Here is an 18,772-nt window from a genome sequence, read left to right on the forward strand (position 1 = left end):
TTAGGTAAATATTAATATTATTCAGTCCTGTCCAACTCTCCATGACCCCATTTGAAGTTTTCTCGGCAAAGATACTGGAGTGGTTTGCTACTTCCTTCTTTAGCTTATTTTACAGATGAGGAAAATGGCGTAAACTGTTAAGTGACTTGCCCAGGGTGACACAGCTAGTGAACCAGATTTGAATTCAGGAAGTTGTCTTTTAGATGTGTCACTTGATCCACTGCAGTACCTAGCTGCCCATCCCTTTTATTTTATTTTAAATTAAATTTTGCTAAAGTACTTGCCCTTGTAACAGAAATTTAAAAAGCAGTTCAGCAAAGTCCATCAAAATATCCTCTAAATCTGAGTCAGAATTCTCCATACATCTATAGCCTCTCACTTTTGCAAAGCAGGGAGGGAGGGAGACCATTGTAATTCCATGTTGTTCTGTTCTGTTTTGTAGTGTAGTTCTCATTTACGTTGCTGTAGTCTTTGTATCTTGCTTTCTTGGTGTGGCTTACATCATTCCACAACACTATAGAAGCCTTCTCCATAGTTCTCTGAATTCTTCATATTTATCATTTCTTACAGCATAAGAATATTCCATTACACTAGTGGTTCTCAGACTAATTCGTTTGTGACATAGTTATTATTTTTTGCTGTGAGGAGTCATAGGCTGTTAATAATTAACTCGTGCAAGGAATTGCAAGTATGAATTCTATGCAATTTGCCACATATCTAGAGGAAGTACATAACTCTTTGAGAAGTGCATTATATTCATGTGCTATAACTGGTTTTTATTGTGGAAACTTTTTTAGTCTCATCTGATTCTTCATGATCCTATTTGGGTTTTTCTTGGCAAAGAAACTGAAATGATTTGCCATTTCCTTCTCTGATTTGTTTTAGCTATTCCCAAATCAATAGACATCTACTTTGTTTACAACTTTTTGCTACCACAAAAAGTGCTGCTGCTATGAATATTCTACTGAACATGGGATTTTTTTCTGCCTTTGACCTCTTTGGCTTATATGTCTAGCACTGTAACCTCTGAGTCAAAGAGGATGGAAATTTTAGTCCATCCTTGTTTTCCAGTAATAAGACCAGTTACAGCTCCACTAAATGTATTAATGTGCCATTCTTTCCAAAGCTCTTTTAACATTATCTTTTTCTACCCTTTGTCTACCTCTGTTAACTTGGTGGGCATAAACTAATTTTATGGAGTTGTTTTGATTTGCATGTCTTGTTATTAGTGATTTGAATCATTTTTTTCCAATTATTCCAAATAACATGTAATTTTTCTTTTGAAAACTGTTCATATCTTTTGACAATTTGCTAATTGATAAGTGGTTCTTGTTCTTATATAACTGTGGCAGTTCTGTATATACCTTGAAAATAAGATACTTATTAAAATATTTCACGCAAAGATTTTTTTCAATCAGTATCTTCCTTTATTCTTGTATTGATTTTGTTTTTACAAAAGCATTTCAATTTCATGTAATTGAAATGATCTCTTTTATCTTTTGTGATCCTTTTTTGTTTGATTTGCATTTAATTATGAACTCTTCTAGCCATAGCTGAGGAAGATATATAACCTAGTTCTCTGATTTTTTTTTTTTTACATTTGACTTCTAATATTCAGATGACATATTCATTTTGAGCTTTGAAACCTAATTTTTGCTAAATTGTTTCAGGAAGAGCATATTTAGCAAGTAATTTAGAAAACAGAGTTGTAGAAAGACACATAATTTGTTAATAGTTATAATTTATTACTAATTTTACTAATTTTTTTGTCTTTAGTAGTAGACTTGTAGACTCATATATTGTAATTTTTTTAAAAAAAGCGTGTTTTTTTGGGGGAAAAATGTTGAGCATAGACTCATAGTGAGGTCTAATATTTAGACCTTTCCAAAGTATTAATTTGTTGTCACCTATAGACATTGCTAATATTTATTTGGCACACATAAAGAATGAATTAGCATGAGAGATCCTCAAGAAATTAAGATCACATAAATAGATTGTTAATTTTTTTCTTCTTCCTTCTTTCCCACCCTTCCCACCCTTTCCTCCATTTTCTCTTCTCCTTTCTTTTTTTTCCTCCAAATTCTCCAATCTCTGAAATTCCCTAGTATTCTACTAGATCATTTTTGCCAGGATTTTTTTTCCTCCATAGTAAAAAAATAAAAGATCTCATTTTTTTTTCTCTCTAAAGGATGGCTCTGTTGTGATAATTTAGAGTGTTCTTAAAGTTGAAGGATTCTCCTATCTTTCCTTTTTTATATCTCTCAAGTTGGTGAACAAGAGCATCTTTTGAAAGAAGTACTTTGTTTCTGCTTGTTAAACTATAACATACATATGTGTGTATAGATGTGATTTTGATATAAACTTAATTATCTTAAATAAAAACAAAAATTGCTTCAAATGCAAAGCAGGAAATGAAATCATCCTTAAAACTTAAACACATCCATTTGAACAAAGTTTTAGAACTGAACAATTTTTTAAAAAAACCAAGCAACCTATAAAAATGTATTAGTAAAATTTATCTTTTAAATTTCCATAAATGTCTCAGGTAATCCTTTTAGCTACAAGCTGTCTAATTTGGACTAGAAACAAAAACAATACGGCTTTCAATTTAGGCCTTTGGGATCTAAACTTTGTGAATCATTCTCATCCTCATCCTTGTGATTATTATAACTGGCATTTATATAATGCTTTTTGTTTACATGTACTTTGATATATTATCTCACTCCAGTTCAATAAACATTTATTATGTTTTTCTCTGTGCAAAACACAGGGGTAGCTGGTGGGAATAAGATGAAAGAAATGAAAAATAATCCCCACAGACTTTTGTGATACGCTGTATGTAGAGGGAGGGTAGTGGGAAGAGGGTCAGAATTGGCAGGCGGTGGGAATTGGATAGCAAATGGAGCTAGAGATGAGTCTTTTTAAAAAAATTATAGCTTTTTATTTACAAAACATATGCATGGGTAATTTTTCAGCATTGACCTTTGCAAAACCTTCTGTTCCACTTTTCCTCTCCTTCCCCCCACCCTCTCCCCTAGATGACAGGTAGACCAATACATGTAAAATATGTTAAAGTATATGTTAAATACAATGTATGTTTACATATTTATACAGTTATCTTGCTGCACAAGAAAAATCAGATTTAGAAATAAGGTAAAAATAACCTGAGAAGGAAAACAAAAATGCAAGCAAACAACAACAGAAAGAGTGGAAATGCTATGTTGTGGTCCACACTCATTTCCCAGAGTTCTTTCCATGGGTGTAGCTGGTTCTCTTCATTATTGAATAAATGAAACTGATTTGGTTCATCTCATTGCTGGAGATGGCCACCTCCATCAGAATTGATCATCATATAGTATTGTTATTGAAGTATATAATGATCTCCTGGTCCTGCTCATTTCACTCAGCATCAGTTCATGTAAGTCTCTCCAAGCCTCTCTGTATTCATCCTGCTGGTCATTTCTTACAGAACAATAATATTCCATAATATTCATATACCACAATTTATTCAGTCATTCTCCAATTGATGGGCATCCACTCAGTTTCCAGTTTCTGGCCACTACAAAGAGACCTGCCACAAAGATTCTTGCACATACAGGCCCCTTTCCTTTCTTTAAGATCTCTTTGGGATATAAGCCCAGTAGTAACACTGCTGGATCAAAGGGTATGCACAGTTTGATAACTTTGTGAGCATAGTTCTAAATTGCTCTCCAGAATGGCTGGATGTGTTCACAATTCCACCAACAATGTATCAGTGTCCCGGTTTTCCCACATCCCCTCCAGCACTCATCATTATCTTTTCCCATCTTCTCAGCCAATCTGACAGGTGTGTAGTGGTATCGCAGAGTTGTCTTAATTTGCATTTCTTTATCAATAATGATTTGGAGCATCTTTTCATATAGCTAGAAATAGTTTCCATTTCTTCATCTGAAAATTGTCTGTTCATATCCTTTGACCATTTATCAATTGGAGAATGGCTTGATTTCTTATAAATTAGAGTCAATTCTCTCTATATTTTGGAAATGAGGCCTTTATCAGAACCTTTGACTGTAAAAATGTTTTCCCAGTTTGTTGCTTCCCTTCTAATTTTGTCTGCATTAGTTTTGTTTGTACAAAAATCTTTTTAACTTGATATAATCAAAATTTTTTATTTTTTGATCAATAATCTCTAGTTCTTCTTTGTCACAAATTCCTTCCTCTGGAGCTGAGTCTTGAAGGAAAGTAATTTGAAATGAAAAAGGAATGTGTTTGCTTGGCAATTCTTCTTTAAACTGACTTCATGACTAGGAATATTACTGTTTTCCCACAAATATTTATAAATTTTCCATAGTTAAAAGACTTTTAATGTTGTTTTAACATAGGTTCTGATTCCTTGGTGGGACAATGATAAATTGTGGGTGGCTTGGAAAGAAACTCATAAGATGTCAATTACAAAGGAAGTGTTAAAGAAACTAAACTATCATAAAATCACTCTTGCTATATGGGACACCAAGGATCGAGTGTCTAAAAAAGCAAAGTTTACTAAAGCAAAAAGTTATAGTCGCCAGGATGATATAGAAAGTATTGGTAAGTTAATTATTCAAATTTTACTTGAAATATTCATAGAAGTTTTCTTTTCCTTTTTTTTTCCCCCCTGAGGGAGCTGGGGTTAAGTGACTTGCCCAGGGTCACACAGCTAGGAAGTATTAAGTGTCTTGAACTCAGGTCCTCCTGACTTCAGGGCTGGTGCTCTATCCACTGCACATCTAGCTGCCCCTCTTTACATAGATTCTTAATTTAGCTTCTTTTTATAGTTAAGGAATTTGAGGCCCATCAAGGAGAACTGACTTGGCTGGGTTAAAGTTAATGGGGGTAGAGCCCAGATGAGACCAAGGGGTTATATTTCAAGGGATCCATAAACTTGGATGGGAAAAAGTCATATTTATTTATATGAAATTTGTTTCATCTGCAATTATTTTATTTTATTTTAATGCATTTAAAAATTATTTTGGGAAGAGATTTACAGGTTTCACCAAAATGCCAAAGGGTTCCATGACACAAAAGGTTAAGGTCCATAACTCTCCTGCAGGCTTTTACTGAGTCTAAATCACCTCTGCAGCTTTTCCCTATTACTTCTGTTTCTTTTTTCTGAGACCAAGTAGATCAAATTTAATTCCATCTGATAGCCCTTTAAATGCTTAAAGGCTTCAGTTATTAACCCCTGCCTCCCCCCCCCCTTTTTTCCCCCTGCCAAATGTTCTCAATTCCTTCCACTCTTTGTTTACATAGCATGATTTCTATTTTCTTTATTCTCATGAGCCTTGCCTTCTGGAGGGTTGTAAATGCCTTTTCTAAAACATGGAGCCCAGAGTTGACCATTACATGATTAAATCAGTTTAATCTCATCAAGTTTCACTTCTGAACAAAATATCGATAATGACAGAAATCACTTCCTTGGGCAACTTTAAGATCCCCTTGGGCTAGGCTGGATCCCCTGTGTTTCACAGATCACTTTTCAGGGCTGAGGTCCTTAGTAATCCTGTGGCCAGCATGCTCTGGTGTGGGCTCTAGTTCCTGGATGTTTTGAGATCTCATAGTCTTGTACCATAGGAAGAAGACATAAATAAAAGGCAGCACCCATCCTAGACACAGGCTTGTCTAGGGGGTCATACATTCACCTGATGGCTTAGTAGGGAGATGGGTCCCTCTGCCCCCTCCAGCTTTATAGGAGGCAAGTTTCTTCCCAGGGACCCTTTTTATGCAGTTGTACTTCTGGCTCAGCAGTCAACCCCAAATAGTTTTTCTTCACCAGCAGTAAGCAGACTGAAACAGAGCATTTCTGTGCATTCTCTGAAGAGGCCCTTAAAATCTATATCATCATAAGCTTCCAGAAGCAGGCTTGCCAAACAGGCACACTATTTATTACCTCTACTTTGTATTTTATGTAGAGAATCTGAGTCTATCGGTTTTATTGCTTTTTGAATAATCTCATGTGAATAACTGGTTTTGCTATTCTAATGTTGTACCACTATTCTAGTATCTGCCTTGAAATATGTAGGTAGTTTTTTCTCTCCTCTCCCTTTTCAATTTAAAGCAGCTTTGATTAGATCTATAAGGTATTAATTAAGTATATATTTTACCATCCCTCCTTAGGGCGACACTAACTTTGACTAAGGACCCTCCCATACTTGAAGCTGTGCTTCAGAAATCCAAAATCTATTTTTGGGTATTATTTTATAATTACTTGTTCACTTTGCAAATCTTCCCTTGTCTTTCAAAGTACATCCTTCTGTGGGTGGATATTGAAAGACATTAGTATTTTTCATCATCAGTGGTGTCTTTAAGCATCACATCAGCCTCTTATTTATTCCTATTGATGCTTCATAATTTGTATTCATTTTCTGCCTGATTTTTAACTTGATTTTTTGATTCAGCTGGACAGGGACAATTTCAGTCTATTGTTTTAAATCCTTATGTGGTTTTCTGCATTAAGTGTATTTCCATTTGACAGCATGTTATAGAGTTGTGAGTTTTAATCCATTCAATGACTCTCTCCCTTTTTTAAATTCAATTGACATTAAAGATGATAATGTTACTTTCTCCTTATAATCTAACATACTGTTGTTTGGCCAAATCATAGCAAACTTTAAATAAGCCATTCATTTTGAAAATACTCACATCTTTCTGGATTAAAAGTGTTTCCTAGAAACATTTGGTGTTGTCATTATTGTTATTATTTTCTGTGGACACTCCCTTAGTTTTTATTATTTCTATTATTAATCTAAACATCATGCTGTGTTGCTTTGAACACACACTTGATTTCTCTTGGGTCTTGGTAACAGGAGAAGGGAAGGGGCTTTCTAACTCCCCAGGAACTTCTTTGAGCTCTAAATGTGTGATTTGACCTTAACTTGGGCTTCTCTTTCATTAGAGACAAGAGCTTCCTCCTCCTTCCTTCTCTTGGAATTATCTCTCCTTTATTTATCTGAAATATTCAGTGATTTAGCCAGTGTCTTGTTTTGATATCCTCACATATTTTTAACAACCCTCTTAACGTTGACCATTTAAAATACAGTATTTATCTTTTGTCTAGGAGGCTTGAGTTCAAAGATGTTCCTAGAAGTAGATGTTTCATTGCAAGCTCTTCAAATAGACATTACCTCTCATCACAGAGCTTTCTGAATACAGTGGTCTAAGACATTTCCAAAGCACTCATCATAAAAAATGTTTTTACCTCCAGAGAAAGAACTGATGGAGTCTGAATGCAGAACTAAGCATACTATTTTTCACTTTCTTTCTTTTTCTTTTCTTTTTTTGTCCTTTTTTCACAATTTAACTAATATGGAAATATGTTTTATATGATTACTGCACACGTATAGCCTAAATTAAATTTTTACCTTCTCAAGGAGGGAGGAGAAGAGGGAGGGAGAGAATTTGGAACTCAAAATTTTAAAAATACCTAAGTTTCAAAAACTGCTTTTACATGCAATTGGAAAAATATTATTTACAAATAAAGCATACCAAGTAGATGAGAATGGGTTTACAATGCATGCATAGGATCCATAGGGTACATTCTTATTTCTGATATCTTCCACTTTTGAAATTAGGGTCCTCTCTTACTCCTCCCTTACACTGAGATGTGAGCCTTCATTTGACTCACAAACCTTGATTTTTCTTCTTCATTTGTGATGCCCATAATCAAGTTATTGTTCTCCCTACACCTCTGGCCTGTTTGTCACTCAGTTGTTAATCAAAATAATATAATATTCTATTGATCTGATATTCACTCTGGTTACTGAGATAATTGCCATTCAGATGAATGCTAGTGCTTATTAATCTTTTTTTGTCTAATGAGGATACGGCACAGGTGCAGACCACCTGGGATAGCATCTTTCTACGTGGTTAATCAATTGGAACCACTTAACTGTAGGGTCTCACTAAATTCCCTGAGTGAGTCGTGTAGCTCCCCCATACATGAATATAGCAAAGAGAGGTGGTTGAAGCTGGCTCAGGCCTGGAAGTCACTGAAAATTCCATCTACATGGTCAATCCAAAAAAAGGCTCCTTCCCACTATAGTGCTAGCTAACCAGGATCAGGAAAGTTCGTGTTTAAGCCACAGTCTCTCCAAGGCATTTCCTTTACATGCCATCATGACTGTCCAAGAAGTAAGATCTCAGCTTCCCCATATGAAGAGACACTGTCTTGGGGGCTCTGAACATGCACCAGTTCCTCATTACATTTGAATTTACATTTTTTGAAGGAATAAGATGCTTTAAATTTTTCTTTTACTCTTTAATATAACCAACATAACCAAACAAAAAAAATCATTGTTTTTGGCACTCTATTACTATTGTTATCCTATATCCTTCCTCCCCTTCAAAGCTATATGTGTGACCTCCATTACCTCATCACCCACTTACTGTTTAGACTTTAATCTGTTTTCTAGCCTTGCCATTTACTCCCTCTTAAAGGATCAAATCTAATAAATCTTTCTTATTTTAGCCCTCCTTCTCCTTAACTTTTATGCAGGCTTTGACAATCTTGAGCACTCTTACCTCCCTTCTTGATAGATTTTTCCTTTATATTATTCCTCTTCATTTTCTTGGTCGATTGTTCTTCCTTCACTGATCCTTCTTTACTGGGTATTCCCGTTCTCAGCCCTCTTCTCTCTCTAATCTATTCCTGTAGTTTAAATTATCACGATGTAGCTTATTTCCATAGCTATACATTTAATCCCCACCTCTGACGTCTTCAGTTTCTGGATCACACAAGTCATGGCTCCCAGATGGGTAAAAATTAAACTTTCTGCGGCATAACCCCTTGAGTTCAGTGGGGAGACAATTCAAGAACTAGGGGCTTAAACAGTATTTCTAGTGTTCTACATCCTAACACCAAGACAACTGGAATCACATTATAAGTCATCACTGAAAATCTTTGATAAAATTTAGGTCCCTGAACCCACCTAAATTTCTGTGGATCCTGCTATTAATTACTGTCTGTCGGAGAGAACGGGAAACTGCATTGTGTCTACAGGAGACTTATTAAATATAGGAGATTGCTTCTGGCTGATTGCCCAAAACATTAGGGAATAAGGACCCAATAGCCTAGCGTGGGAATCAGGAGTTCTGGATTCAAATCCTGACTCTGGTACTTACTAGCTGTGTGATGTTAGCCAGGTTGTTTAATCTCCTGGGTCTGTTTCCTTCTTTATAAAATGAGAATAATAATGTATGCATTATCACAAGAGATGGTCCTGAGGAAGTATTTTGTAAACAATAAAACACTCTTATTGTGAGTTATTTTTGTCATTAATTGTATCATTAGTTATACTATTCTAAATTAAATTTTAGATCTCTGCCCCTTTGAAGAAATAAGCTCTAACCATAGTTATTTAGTTTAGAGAAATTTACCTTTGATTGGTGTCAAAATACTACCCTTAAATAGGCAGTTTGTGATCTCTGTGGTTATTTAGTTGGGGAAGGTTCCTCTTTATTGACACTTGTTTTTTCTTCTCCCAAGTAGACTGTAAGCTTCTTGAGGGCAGAGACTATTTCTTTAGTATGTTTATCCCCTAATATCTAATAACATAGTATGAAGCAGATAATAGAAACTTAATAAATACTTGTTTGATTGATTGATTAATTTTCTGTTTTGTCCTTTCCCAGATGGAGTGAAAGAATTAGTTTTACGTCAGAGAGTACTTTTTGAAGAGAAATTGCCAAAACCCAGTGTTGTTAAAACAAAAAGTGGGATCAAAAAAGTTGAACCTTATGTACCTCCTGCCACTTCTGAAACAGGTTAGTAAAACAAGCTCTTTTAGCCAAATTAATCATATGTTAGAAAGTCAATGACTTTTGTATTTTAATTAACCTAATATATATGTGTATGTGTGTGTTTACATATATTACATACATATATATTTATTTTTATCATGATCATTTTATTCTGTAATCTAGCCAATGCAAACACTATTTAATTCTGTGGGGAGCTAGAAGAGAAACTCTTCAGATCTGTAGGCATTTGAGTTGACTCTGTGTAAGCTGAAGACAAGACACTGTATGTTAGTGGGTGCTCTATTTTGTTTTAGACATTAAAATCACTCATTCTTAGGAATGATGATTTTTATTCATCCCATTGTTGTATAAAGCCACTTACAAAGGTGGAGAACAAATGTAGGGGGTATGGCAACTGACCAGTGTTGATTCCATGAACTTTACTTTCAGGTGGATTAGTTGGAAAGGAATTATATGGGGAGTGAAATGGAGAGAAATTTGAGAAGCTGCTTAGAATAGGTAAAGGATGTTAGTGTTTTAACTTTTAGTGGGAGGCCACTCCAGGCCAAATGGGAAACAGCAAAACAAGCAGATTTGGAAGATGGACTAAGTGTCAGAGGGATATGATCATACCACTATAGGCAGAAAGCCAACCAACATTAGATTTTGGATTGACAGAACTCACAAACATTCAGAGTGTAACAATTTTCCAGCTTAAGACTCCTTATTTTCTTCCTTCATAAGGAGATATTTAGTCCCACAGTCTAGGAGCAAGGAGAGGTGGGGGTGAATTTACAGGTGGAAGTTAGAGGGCTATAGGATTAGAGGCTTTGCACTTAGAAAGCTCTCAGTTCAATTCTTTCTCCTCTCCCTCCCTCCCTCTTCTTTACCTTTCCCCTCTTCCTCATCCTTCCCCGCCTCTCTCCTTCTCTTTTCCCCTCTTCCCCCCTCCCTTCTTTCTTTTTCTGCATTTCTGTCTGTCAGTCTGTGTCTCACACATATTTCACTAACTAGAGATTTTTCTCTTTTAGGTTACTATCCCATTTTCTAACTGGGATTTTAAAAGTAATTTAGATTATTGAGAGAAGATGAGGGGAAGGAGAAAAAATAAAATAAGAGGGGGATAAATATGCTGATATTGATTGGGCTGTTTTTCTTTTGTGACCCTCATTCAGTCCTTCCTTATATTCTCTCCAGTCTAGCACATCTTATTTATGGGTTCTAGGGGACCTTTAGAATCTTTCTTCTAGGAAATTTTAGGGCCTCCTGTATGAATCATGCAGACTTGAGTTTTTTTTTTTTTAAAAGCAATTGACATTCCCTTCTGGAGAGAAATTTGAAATAGATTGCTCAACAGAAAGCTGATTTAAAATCATTCCCATACTGACTAAACTACTATATTGACAACAAATAAAATTTCAACGTGCAAAAAGATAGAAATAAAATCATTGGGTTTAATTTGTTCTTTAGACAATAGTTCAAAAAGGCTTGAAACCTTACATGTATTAATGTATCTGGGGATTTATGAATTAAATGGATTTCTTAAATACTGTATATAAAATGAAAATTACACATAGAATCACCCCTGTTAACTTCCATGGTAATTTCTGAGCCATGTAGTTCCAAAAGAAAAGTTTAGCATCAAAACATAATGTCCATGCTCCTTGTTACTTTTGTTGGTATGTTGTCTATTTGAATACAACTTTTTGTGTCTCCTATGAAAGAAATTTAAAGCATGTCCCTGTCAATAGAAAAGCAAGGACTTTTCTATATTATTATAACACACATATTTAAATATATCATGCAATGAAGGCTCTTTCTTAACCATATAGCAATAGACTATTTCTTTACATATGTAGTGGAATATATAAGTCTAGACAAATCACATATTAGATGGCTTCTTTTGGCTAAAGCTCACCAATTCACTAATTGCTATATTCACTTATGAAAAGTTCATTGTGGTATAAAGAGCTATTGTTTCTTTAAATTGCAAGAAACCTTGTCAAAAGAATTAGGAAAAGAATTTAAACATATTTGTCCAATCTCATTAACATAGCCATTAAGAGACCATGGATTTTGTGATAAATGTTGGGAGATACAAAATTCTTAAGTGAGTTTTTGAAGTTTTCTTTGATTTCTTTGAAATTTTCTTTCATAATTAATAAAATTGTTTTTAAAAATATTATTATAAGAGAATCAGATATGTTGATCTTTTTCTAATTCTTTTTCTAATAAACATTGTTGTTCAATCATTTCAGTCATGTCCAATTCTTCATGACTTCCTTTGGGGTTTTCTTGTTCAAAATCCCCGAGGGGTTTCTTTTCTTTTCTTTTCTCCAGCTCATTTTACAGATGAGGAAATGAAGTTAAACAAGTGACTTACTTAAGAATTATACATCTAGTAAGCTGAGATTGAATTTGAACTCAGTCCCTGCTCTCTTATTTATTGCTTCATCTACCTGCTTCCAGTAAACTAAAAGATACAATATCTAATAAATTTGCACAAGGTGTCTATGGTTTTCTTAATTCATTCTAGTTCCCTTATTTTAAAAACAATACATGCCCCAAATCCATGACCAAATTAATGGAATCTTCATTTTGTCTTTCTTGCCTTCTGATTCTCAGAGTTGCAGGTTTATTTAATTTTTGGATTTTATGTCATGTATAATTTTGTGGGAAATACTTGTTTTTCATGGAATCATTTTCTAATACATATTAAATATTCTTTCAAACAGCTCGAGACTCCTATTACAAAACTGATGCTGAATTTGAGAAGGCTTTGAAAGGAGACGATTTTGTTGCTCAGTAAGCAGGTTTTCTATTTATATCCTTAAGAATCATTTTTATATTTGAGTGGCAAAAACCCCTCTTCTAAAATTATAAGACTCTTAATAAAGTCTGATTTAGGAGTAACCCTAATCAGGCAGTGGTTCATGTTATCAAACTGCACTTTGTTGTTGTTCAGTCATTTTTCAATCATGTCCAAATCTTCATGATCCCAATTGGGATTTTCTTGGCAAGGATACTGGAATGGTTTGCTATTTCTCTTTCCAGCTCATTTTACAGATGAGGAAACTGAGGCAAACAGGGAAATGACTTGCCCAGATAGGAAGTGTCTGAAGCCACACTTGAACTCACGTCCTTTTGACTCTAGAACTATAATGAATTGTAATAAATTGCTAATATTCTTTCTGTTTGTCCAGGGAAAGAGAGTTGACCAGGAGTTAAGTATCTTGCAGAAATAATATTTCTGAGGAATCTCAGGGAAGGATTGAAAACTGAGGATGTCATATTGATAGATGTTCATGAAAAAGACAGACAAAAAAATTGGAATTTTTATGGAAACTTAAGCCTTAAAAGGCTTAAAATAGGAATAATAGCTTTAATTTATATAGAACTTTTCATTTTGCAAATGTTTTCATCACAACCTTCCTATCAGCAGGATTTCCTGCTGAAAGAAATACGTATTCTCACTTATATTTCAGAATAGCAGAAAAAACAAACTGTATGGGTTTGGGCTTTTATTGAGGATTTTAAAAATTACATTGTCTTGATGAAGATGTAATTTTCTATTTCATATTAATATTCTGTGTTATACTTGAAGCAATCTAAGAATTCTGTAAAAATCCACAGAATCACAGAATTCAGAGAAGGAAGAAGAGGTGTTTGATGCTTATTTACTGGTAGAATTAAATTAAATGAAAATTCCTAGAAACTTGTATGACTGTCCATGATAATTATAGTTAATATTTACGGAGTTCTTTGTGGTTTGTGAAGTACCAGGTAATTTATTTAATCCAAATTTTTAATCCTGCGAGGTACTAATTATCCTCACTTCACATAGGGAAACTGAGACCCAGAAGAATCAAATAATTTACCCCTGGTAAAAAGTGTGTGTCAGAAATGGGATTCAGAGTCAAGTCCATTGGTGCCCAGTTTAGTATCCCTTGTTGCTTTTATCTTCTCAGGTCTGCTTCAAACCTTCTTGAAAGTCATTATCATTGTCACTCCCTTCTCCTCCTCCTCCTCCTGTTCTTTCTTCTCCTCTTTCTTCTTCCTCATCTTCCTTCTCCTCCTCCTCCTTCTTCTCCCCCTTCTTCTTTTCCTCCCTCTCCTCCTCCTTTTCTTCCTCCTCCTCCGTCTTCTTTTCTTCCCCTCCTTCTTTTTCTTCTCCTTCTTTTCCTCCTCCCCTACTTTCTCCTCTTCCCTCCTCTTCCTCCTCCTCTTCCTCCTCCTCTTCCTCCTTTTCCTTTTCCTTTCCTCTTCCTCATTTACCTTTTTTTGGTATTCCCTTTGGTTGCAGACTTCTTTATGTTGTCTTCAGAGCTTGGCTTTGGAAGAGACAAGTTACTTACCAGAGTTTCAAATTTATTGATTCCAAGGAACTATGTAGGCTCCTTTCTAGGGCTTTATCTAAAGATGGCTAACTTTCAGGCATTTATTTGTTCTTTAGTTCTTTCAGGGAAGTAGTGTTTTTTTTTGTTTGTTTGTTTGTTTTGTTTTGTTTTGTTTTTTTCTGCTTCAACAATTCTAGAAATTGTTGAGGTTTTCAGTTTGAAATGCTTTTTATGGAACTTTTACAATGGATCTAGCTGGCACAGAGTTTTGTAGAACTCTGGGGCTTGGGGCAGGAAGACCTGATGGCAAATCCAGCCTCAGACATTTAGTAACTGTGTGATCCTGGGCAAGTCACATAAACCCTATGTCCCAGGGTTGTTACGAGTATCAAGAGAGAATATTTGTAAAGTGCTTGATACAGAGTAGGTGCTTCCTTATATGACAGGAACATTTTCCAGCTTTGGCAGTACCGTCCAGAGCTTGTAGTCTATCAAATATAATCTTCAAGAATCCAAAGTCACCTCTGTGTTGTCATGAGTCATTGAAACGAGACTTTTCTAGAGGATTAAAATGTTTAAAAACTTTTTTTGATCTTGAGAATTTTTCTTTGCTCTACTTTCCCCCCTGAGATTTATGCACATTAATTCTTTTTGTTTTGCCTGACATTTAAAATTAGGTATCAATTTATTCCTTAATGGTGATGACACGTAAAGCATCTCGAATTTCCTCTAAAGTAGCTCTTTTAGTCAACTTTTTGTATTTTAAGGTTAATTTTCACATTTGAGACATATATAGATCTAAAAAAGTTGTAACTTCTTTGAGGGCAAGTATTCCTAGTTCCTTGCATGATGATTGGCATATAGTAGCTCCTTAATAATTTTTTATATATACATGCATATAATAGGATTCTAAAGAAGGAAATGATCAATTAATCCAACTTTTTATTTTACAAAAAAAGGAAATTAAAGACAAGAGTAGCAAATTACCTAAGGTTATATAGCCAATTAGTCAGAGTGCTGGGACAGAATCCAGAGTTCCTTACTCTTAATAAGTTTACTATACTTTTTTTTTGAAAGGAAACACAGACACACAGACACACACAATTTTATTCTGTGGATGTGGATTCTTTGTATCTCAATACCACCACAATGCTTTGTATAAGAGTTTGACTGACTTGCTGATGTACATTGTGGAACCAGTATTCAGTGAATAGTTACGTCTACCCTACACATAAGTAGCACTTGTAAACTCTGGTGTTACTTCCCAAGTCTCTATTCTCACTGTTAAGTAATATACCAGAGTCTGAGAAGCTTCTTTTTTCATCTCCAGAGGGACCTTGAGATGTTTATGGGTATCTATTCCAGTGCTATAGAATAGGAGTCCCCACCAGTGTGCTTTTCCCCATGATTATGAGTTGAGATTAGTTAGCTGGCTCTAATTAGCTTTTACAAATGGGTCCTTACTTCAGTGGTACAGTTGGCACAAAACACATTTTCCCACTTGTGGGGACACACTTTTTTTGTGGGGGGAGACATTCTCTCACACAAGTATAGAGAATAACCAGGGAAAAGTAGATTCAAACTTAGACAGCAAATGTATAGCAAAGTGATAAAGTCAGAATCCTTTCTCCCTTTGAGGGAATGCTCAAGAAGTTTCCCCTAGGCATGTTTTAACTTTTCTGGACTACTTGTGGAGCTTTGAAGCCCTTATTTCATTACATTCGGCCAGCTCCAGGTTCCCAATGTAGACACTGCCACCAGCTGTTATTTTGGGGAATGCAAAGTGGTTTCTCATAGAAGTCCAATCCTCCAACTCTCAAAAATTTATAAGGTCCTCTTCCAGCTACGCAGGCTGAAGTGGGGTGAGGTGGGAGGTGAAAACCAAAACTGAGATTGAATGATTCCTCTCCCTAACATCCAATGACTTCTCAGTGACTTGACAAGAACTGTTCTGTCCCAGGTCCCCCTCAAATATCCTCATTTCAAACTGGTTTGCTGTTTTAAAATTAATCTGAGCAGACTTTCTGTGTATTGAAACTGCAATTTATAGAGTAACTTTCAAAAACTTTTAATACTTAGTCTAAAACTTATAATTGATTTGATTCAAGCAAGACATGTTCTTCTTACCTAGTCAAGGTATGAGGTGGAGCATCTTATCACTTACTTTAGGAGAAGTGAGATGATTTGATTGACGTATTCTATCAACTCTCACCCTTAACATATATTTAGATATTTCTTTGGTTTGAAGCTGCAGACAATATTTGACAAGTTGTTGAATGTGACTCTCTTTTAGACTTTTACTTTCCAAGTTTATTTCCCAGCTATTTTTGTTTCCCAGAATTCCTGTGCTTTGCCACGTTATTTGAAGCTGTGAATTCTTTTTTTTAAATAATAGCTTTTTATTTTCAAAATATATGCAAAAATAGTTTTCAACATTTACCCTTGCAAAACCTTGTGCTCCAATTTTTTCTCCTTCTCTTCCCTCCATGTCCTCCTCTAGACAGCAAGTAATCCAATATATGTTAAACATGTGCAATTCCGCTATACATATTTTCATAATTATCATGCTGCACAAGAAAAATCAGATAAAAAAAGGAAAAAATGAGAAAGAAAGCAAAAAGCAAGCAAACAACAACAAAAAGTTGAAAATACTATCTTGTGCTCCCCTTTCAGTCCCCAAAGTCCTTTCTCTGAAGGCAGATAGCTCTCTCCATCACAATTCTATTGGAATTGGCCAGAATCACCTTATTACTGAAGAGCCAAGTCTATCAGAATTGATCATTACATAATTTTGTTGTTGCTATGTGCAGTGTTCTTTTGGCTCTACTCACTTCACATTAGCATCAGTTCTCCAGGCCTTTCTGAAATCATTCTACTGATCATTTCTTATAGAGCAATAATCTTCCATAACATTCACATACAGCAACTCAGCCATCCCCAACTGATGAACGTCCACTCAGTTTCCAGTTCCTTGCTACTGCAAAAAGGACTGCTATAAAAATCTGTGAACGCTGAAAATACCTTTTCTGACTTCCCTATTTCTGATATTGCTACTTCAACTTGGTAGAAAATGTAAGCTTGGGCACTTTTTTCTTCTTCTTTGCACAGGGTCAGACTAGGTAAAATCATGACAGTGTATTGAATTTGGTTTTGGGTGATCCTCATCCTATATGACATCTTTTATTTTAGTTATATATTCAGCAAGCTAATAAACATAAATTAGGTGCCTAGAACTGTGCTAAGTTCCTTGTTCAGTGTTTTTTTCACTCATGTCTAACTCTTCATGATCCCATTTGGAATTTTCTTGGCTAGTGATGTAATTTGCCATTTCCATCTTTAGCTCACTTTATAGATGAGTAAAGTGAAGGCAGACAAGGTTTAAGTGACTTGCCCAGTGTCACACAGATAGTAAGGGTCTGAGCCTGGATTTGAACTTAATTCCTCCTGACTTCAGGGCATTGTGCCATTTGATAATAATAATAATTTTTTTAAGAGCAAAAGATAGTTCCTGCTCTTAAGATATTCCCAGCTTAATGGGTGAGAGAACATGCAATCAGCTATGTACAAACAAAATATAGACAGCTAAATTGCTGAAGATCTAGAGTTTTGTTACTGACATCTTGAACCTGGTCTTTTATTTGTTCTAAAATATTTTTTAAATACCAGAATTCAGTAGCCATGTTCAGCTTCTGATTAAGAGTGCAAATATTTCACATAAAGTTGATCTTTCTTTTGCGGGCTTACCTAGGCTCATTACTAGTTTTCAGGCATTACTGGGCCATAGTTCTTCATTGACTTGGCTTGTTCAGCTCCTTTGGGCTCATCTGCTTCAAGAGTTCTCCAGTACAGTCCTGGTTTTGTTTGCTTATTGCTTTTGCTTTTTTTTTTTTTTTTGGTGAGATAATGGAGTTAATGTTAAGTGACTTGCCTAGGGTCACATGTATCAAATATCTGAGGCTAGGTTTAAGTACAGCTCCTGACTCCAGGATCGGTATGGTGTCCACTGTGCCACCTAGATGCCCCTACAATTATGTTTGAAATACAGCATTTCCCAAGCTCCTTTGATATTTGTGCTCCCTAACATGGTAATATCAGCTTTCTCTTTTTATCAATGATATGTGAATATTAGATTATCCTAAATGCATTCCCTAAATTTTCTCCAACTACAGCATTATCATACCCAAGAATAGCATACAGCAATTAGAAAGAACCCCAGACTTGAAATCATGTTCAATCCTTGGCTCTATCCCTTATTAGCTGTGGGACCTCAGACTAGTCACTTAGCATCTTTCATAAGTGATAATAAGCAGTGAGTTTCCTGCTCAGCAATGGGATGAATTAAATAATTTCTGATAATCCTTCTAACCTTGAGCTTCTGAAATTTTTTCTGAGCTTTGGATGATTCATTTGTAAAATAAAATTAACATTACCTGTTTTGCACAGTTGCTATGACAAAAGTTCTGTGTAAATTGGAGGGCATGTGTATTTCCAATGTGACTGAGAGCCTTCTAAGAGAGACTTAGATGACTAATAAACTGTTAAGATTAATCGGTTTTCTTGTGCAGCAAGGTAACTGTATAAATATGTATATACATATTGTATGTATATACATATTGTATTTAATATATTTAACATGTGGTTGAACTATTTGCCATCTAGGGGAGGGAGAGGGGGGAAGGAGG

The 18,772-nt window shown here is 35.2% G+C and overlaps 1 protein-coding gene across 2 annotated transcripts in view; it reads left to right on the forward strand.

The window, feature by feature from the left end:
• Positions 1–18,772, forward strand: part of KIAA1257 (KIAA1257 ortholog) — a 76,470-nt gene that overhangs the window by 13,686 nt on the left and 44,012 nt on the right. For both annotated transcript variants that reach the window (XM_031956638.1, XM_031956645.1), the window contains exons 4-6: positions 4,362–4,566; positions 9,646–9,777; positions 12,489–12,558. In XM_031956638.1, coding sequence (XP_031812498.1) covers positions 4,362–4,566; positions 9,646–9,777; positions 12,489–12,558 — 407 coding nt within the window. The remainder of the gene's footprint in view (positions 1–4,361; positions 4,567–9,645; positions 9,778–12,488; positions 12,559–18,772) is intronic.

This window comes from Sarcophilus harrisii, chromosome 1 (assembly GCF_902635505.1).
Source record: "Sarcophilus harrisii chromosome 1, mSarHar1.11, whole genome shotgun sequence".
Classification (NCBI taxonomy): domain Eukaryota; kingdom Metazoa; phylum Chordata; class Mammalia; order Dasyuromorphia; family Dasyuridae; genus Sarcophilus; species Sarcophilus harrisii.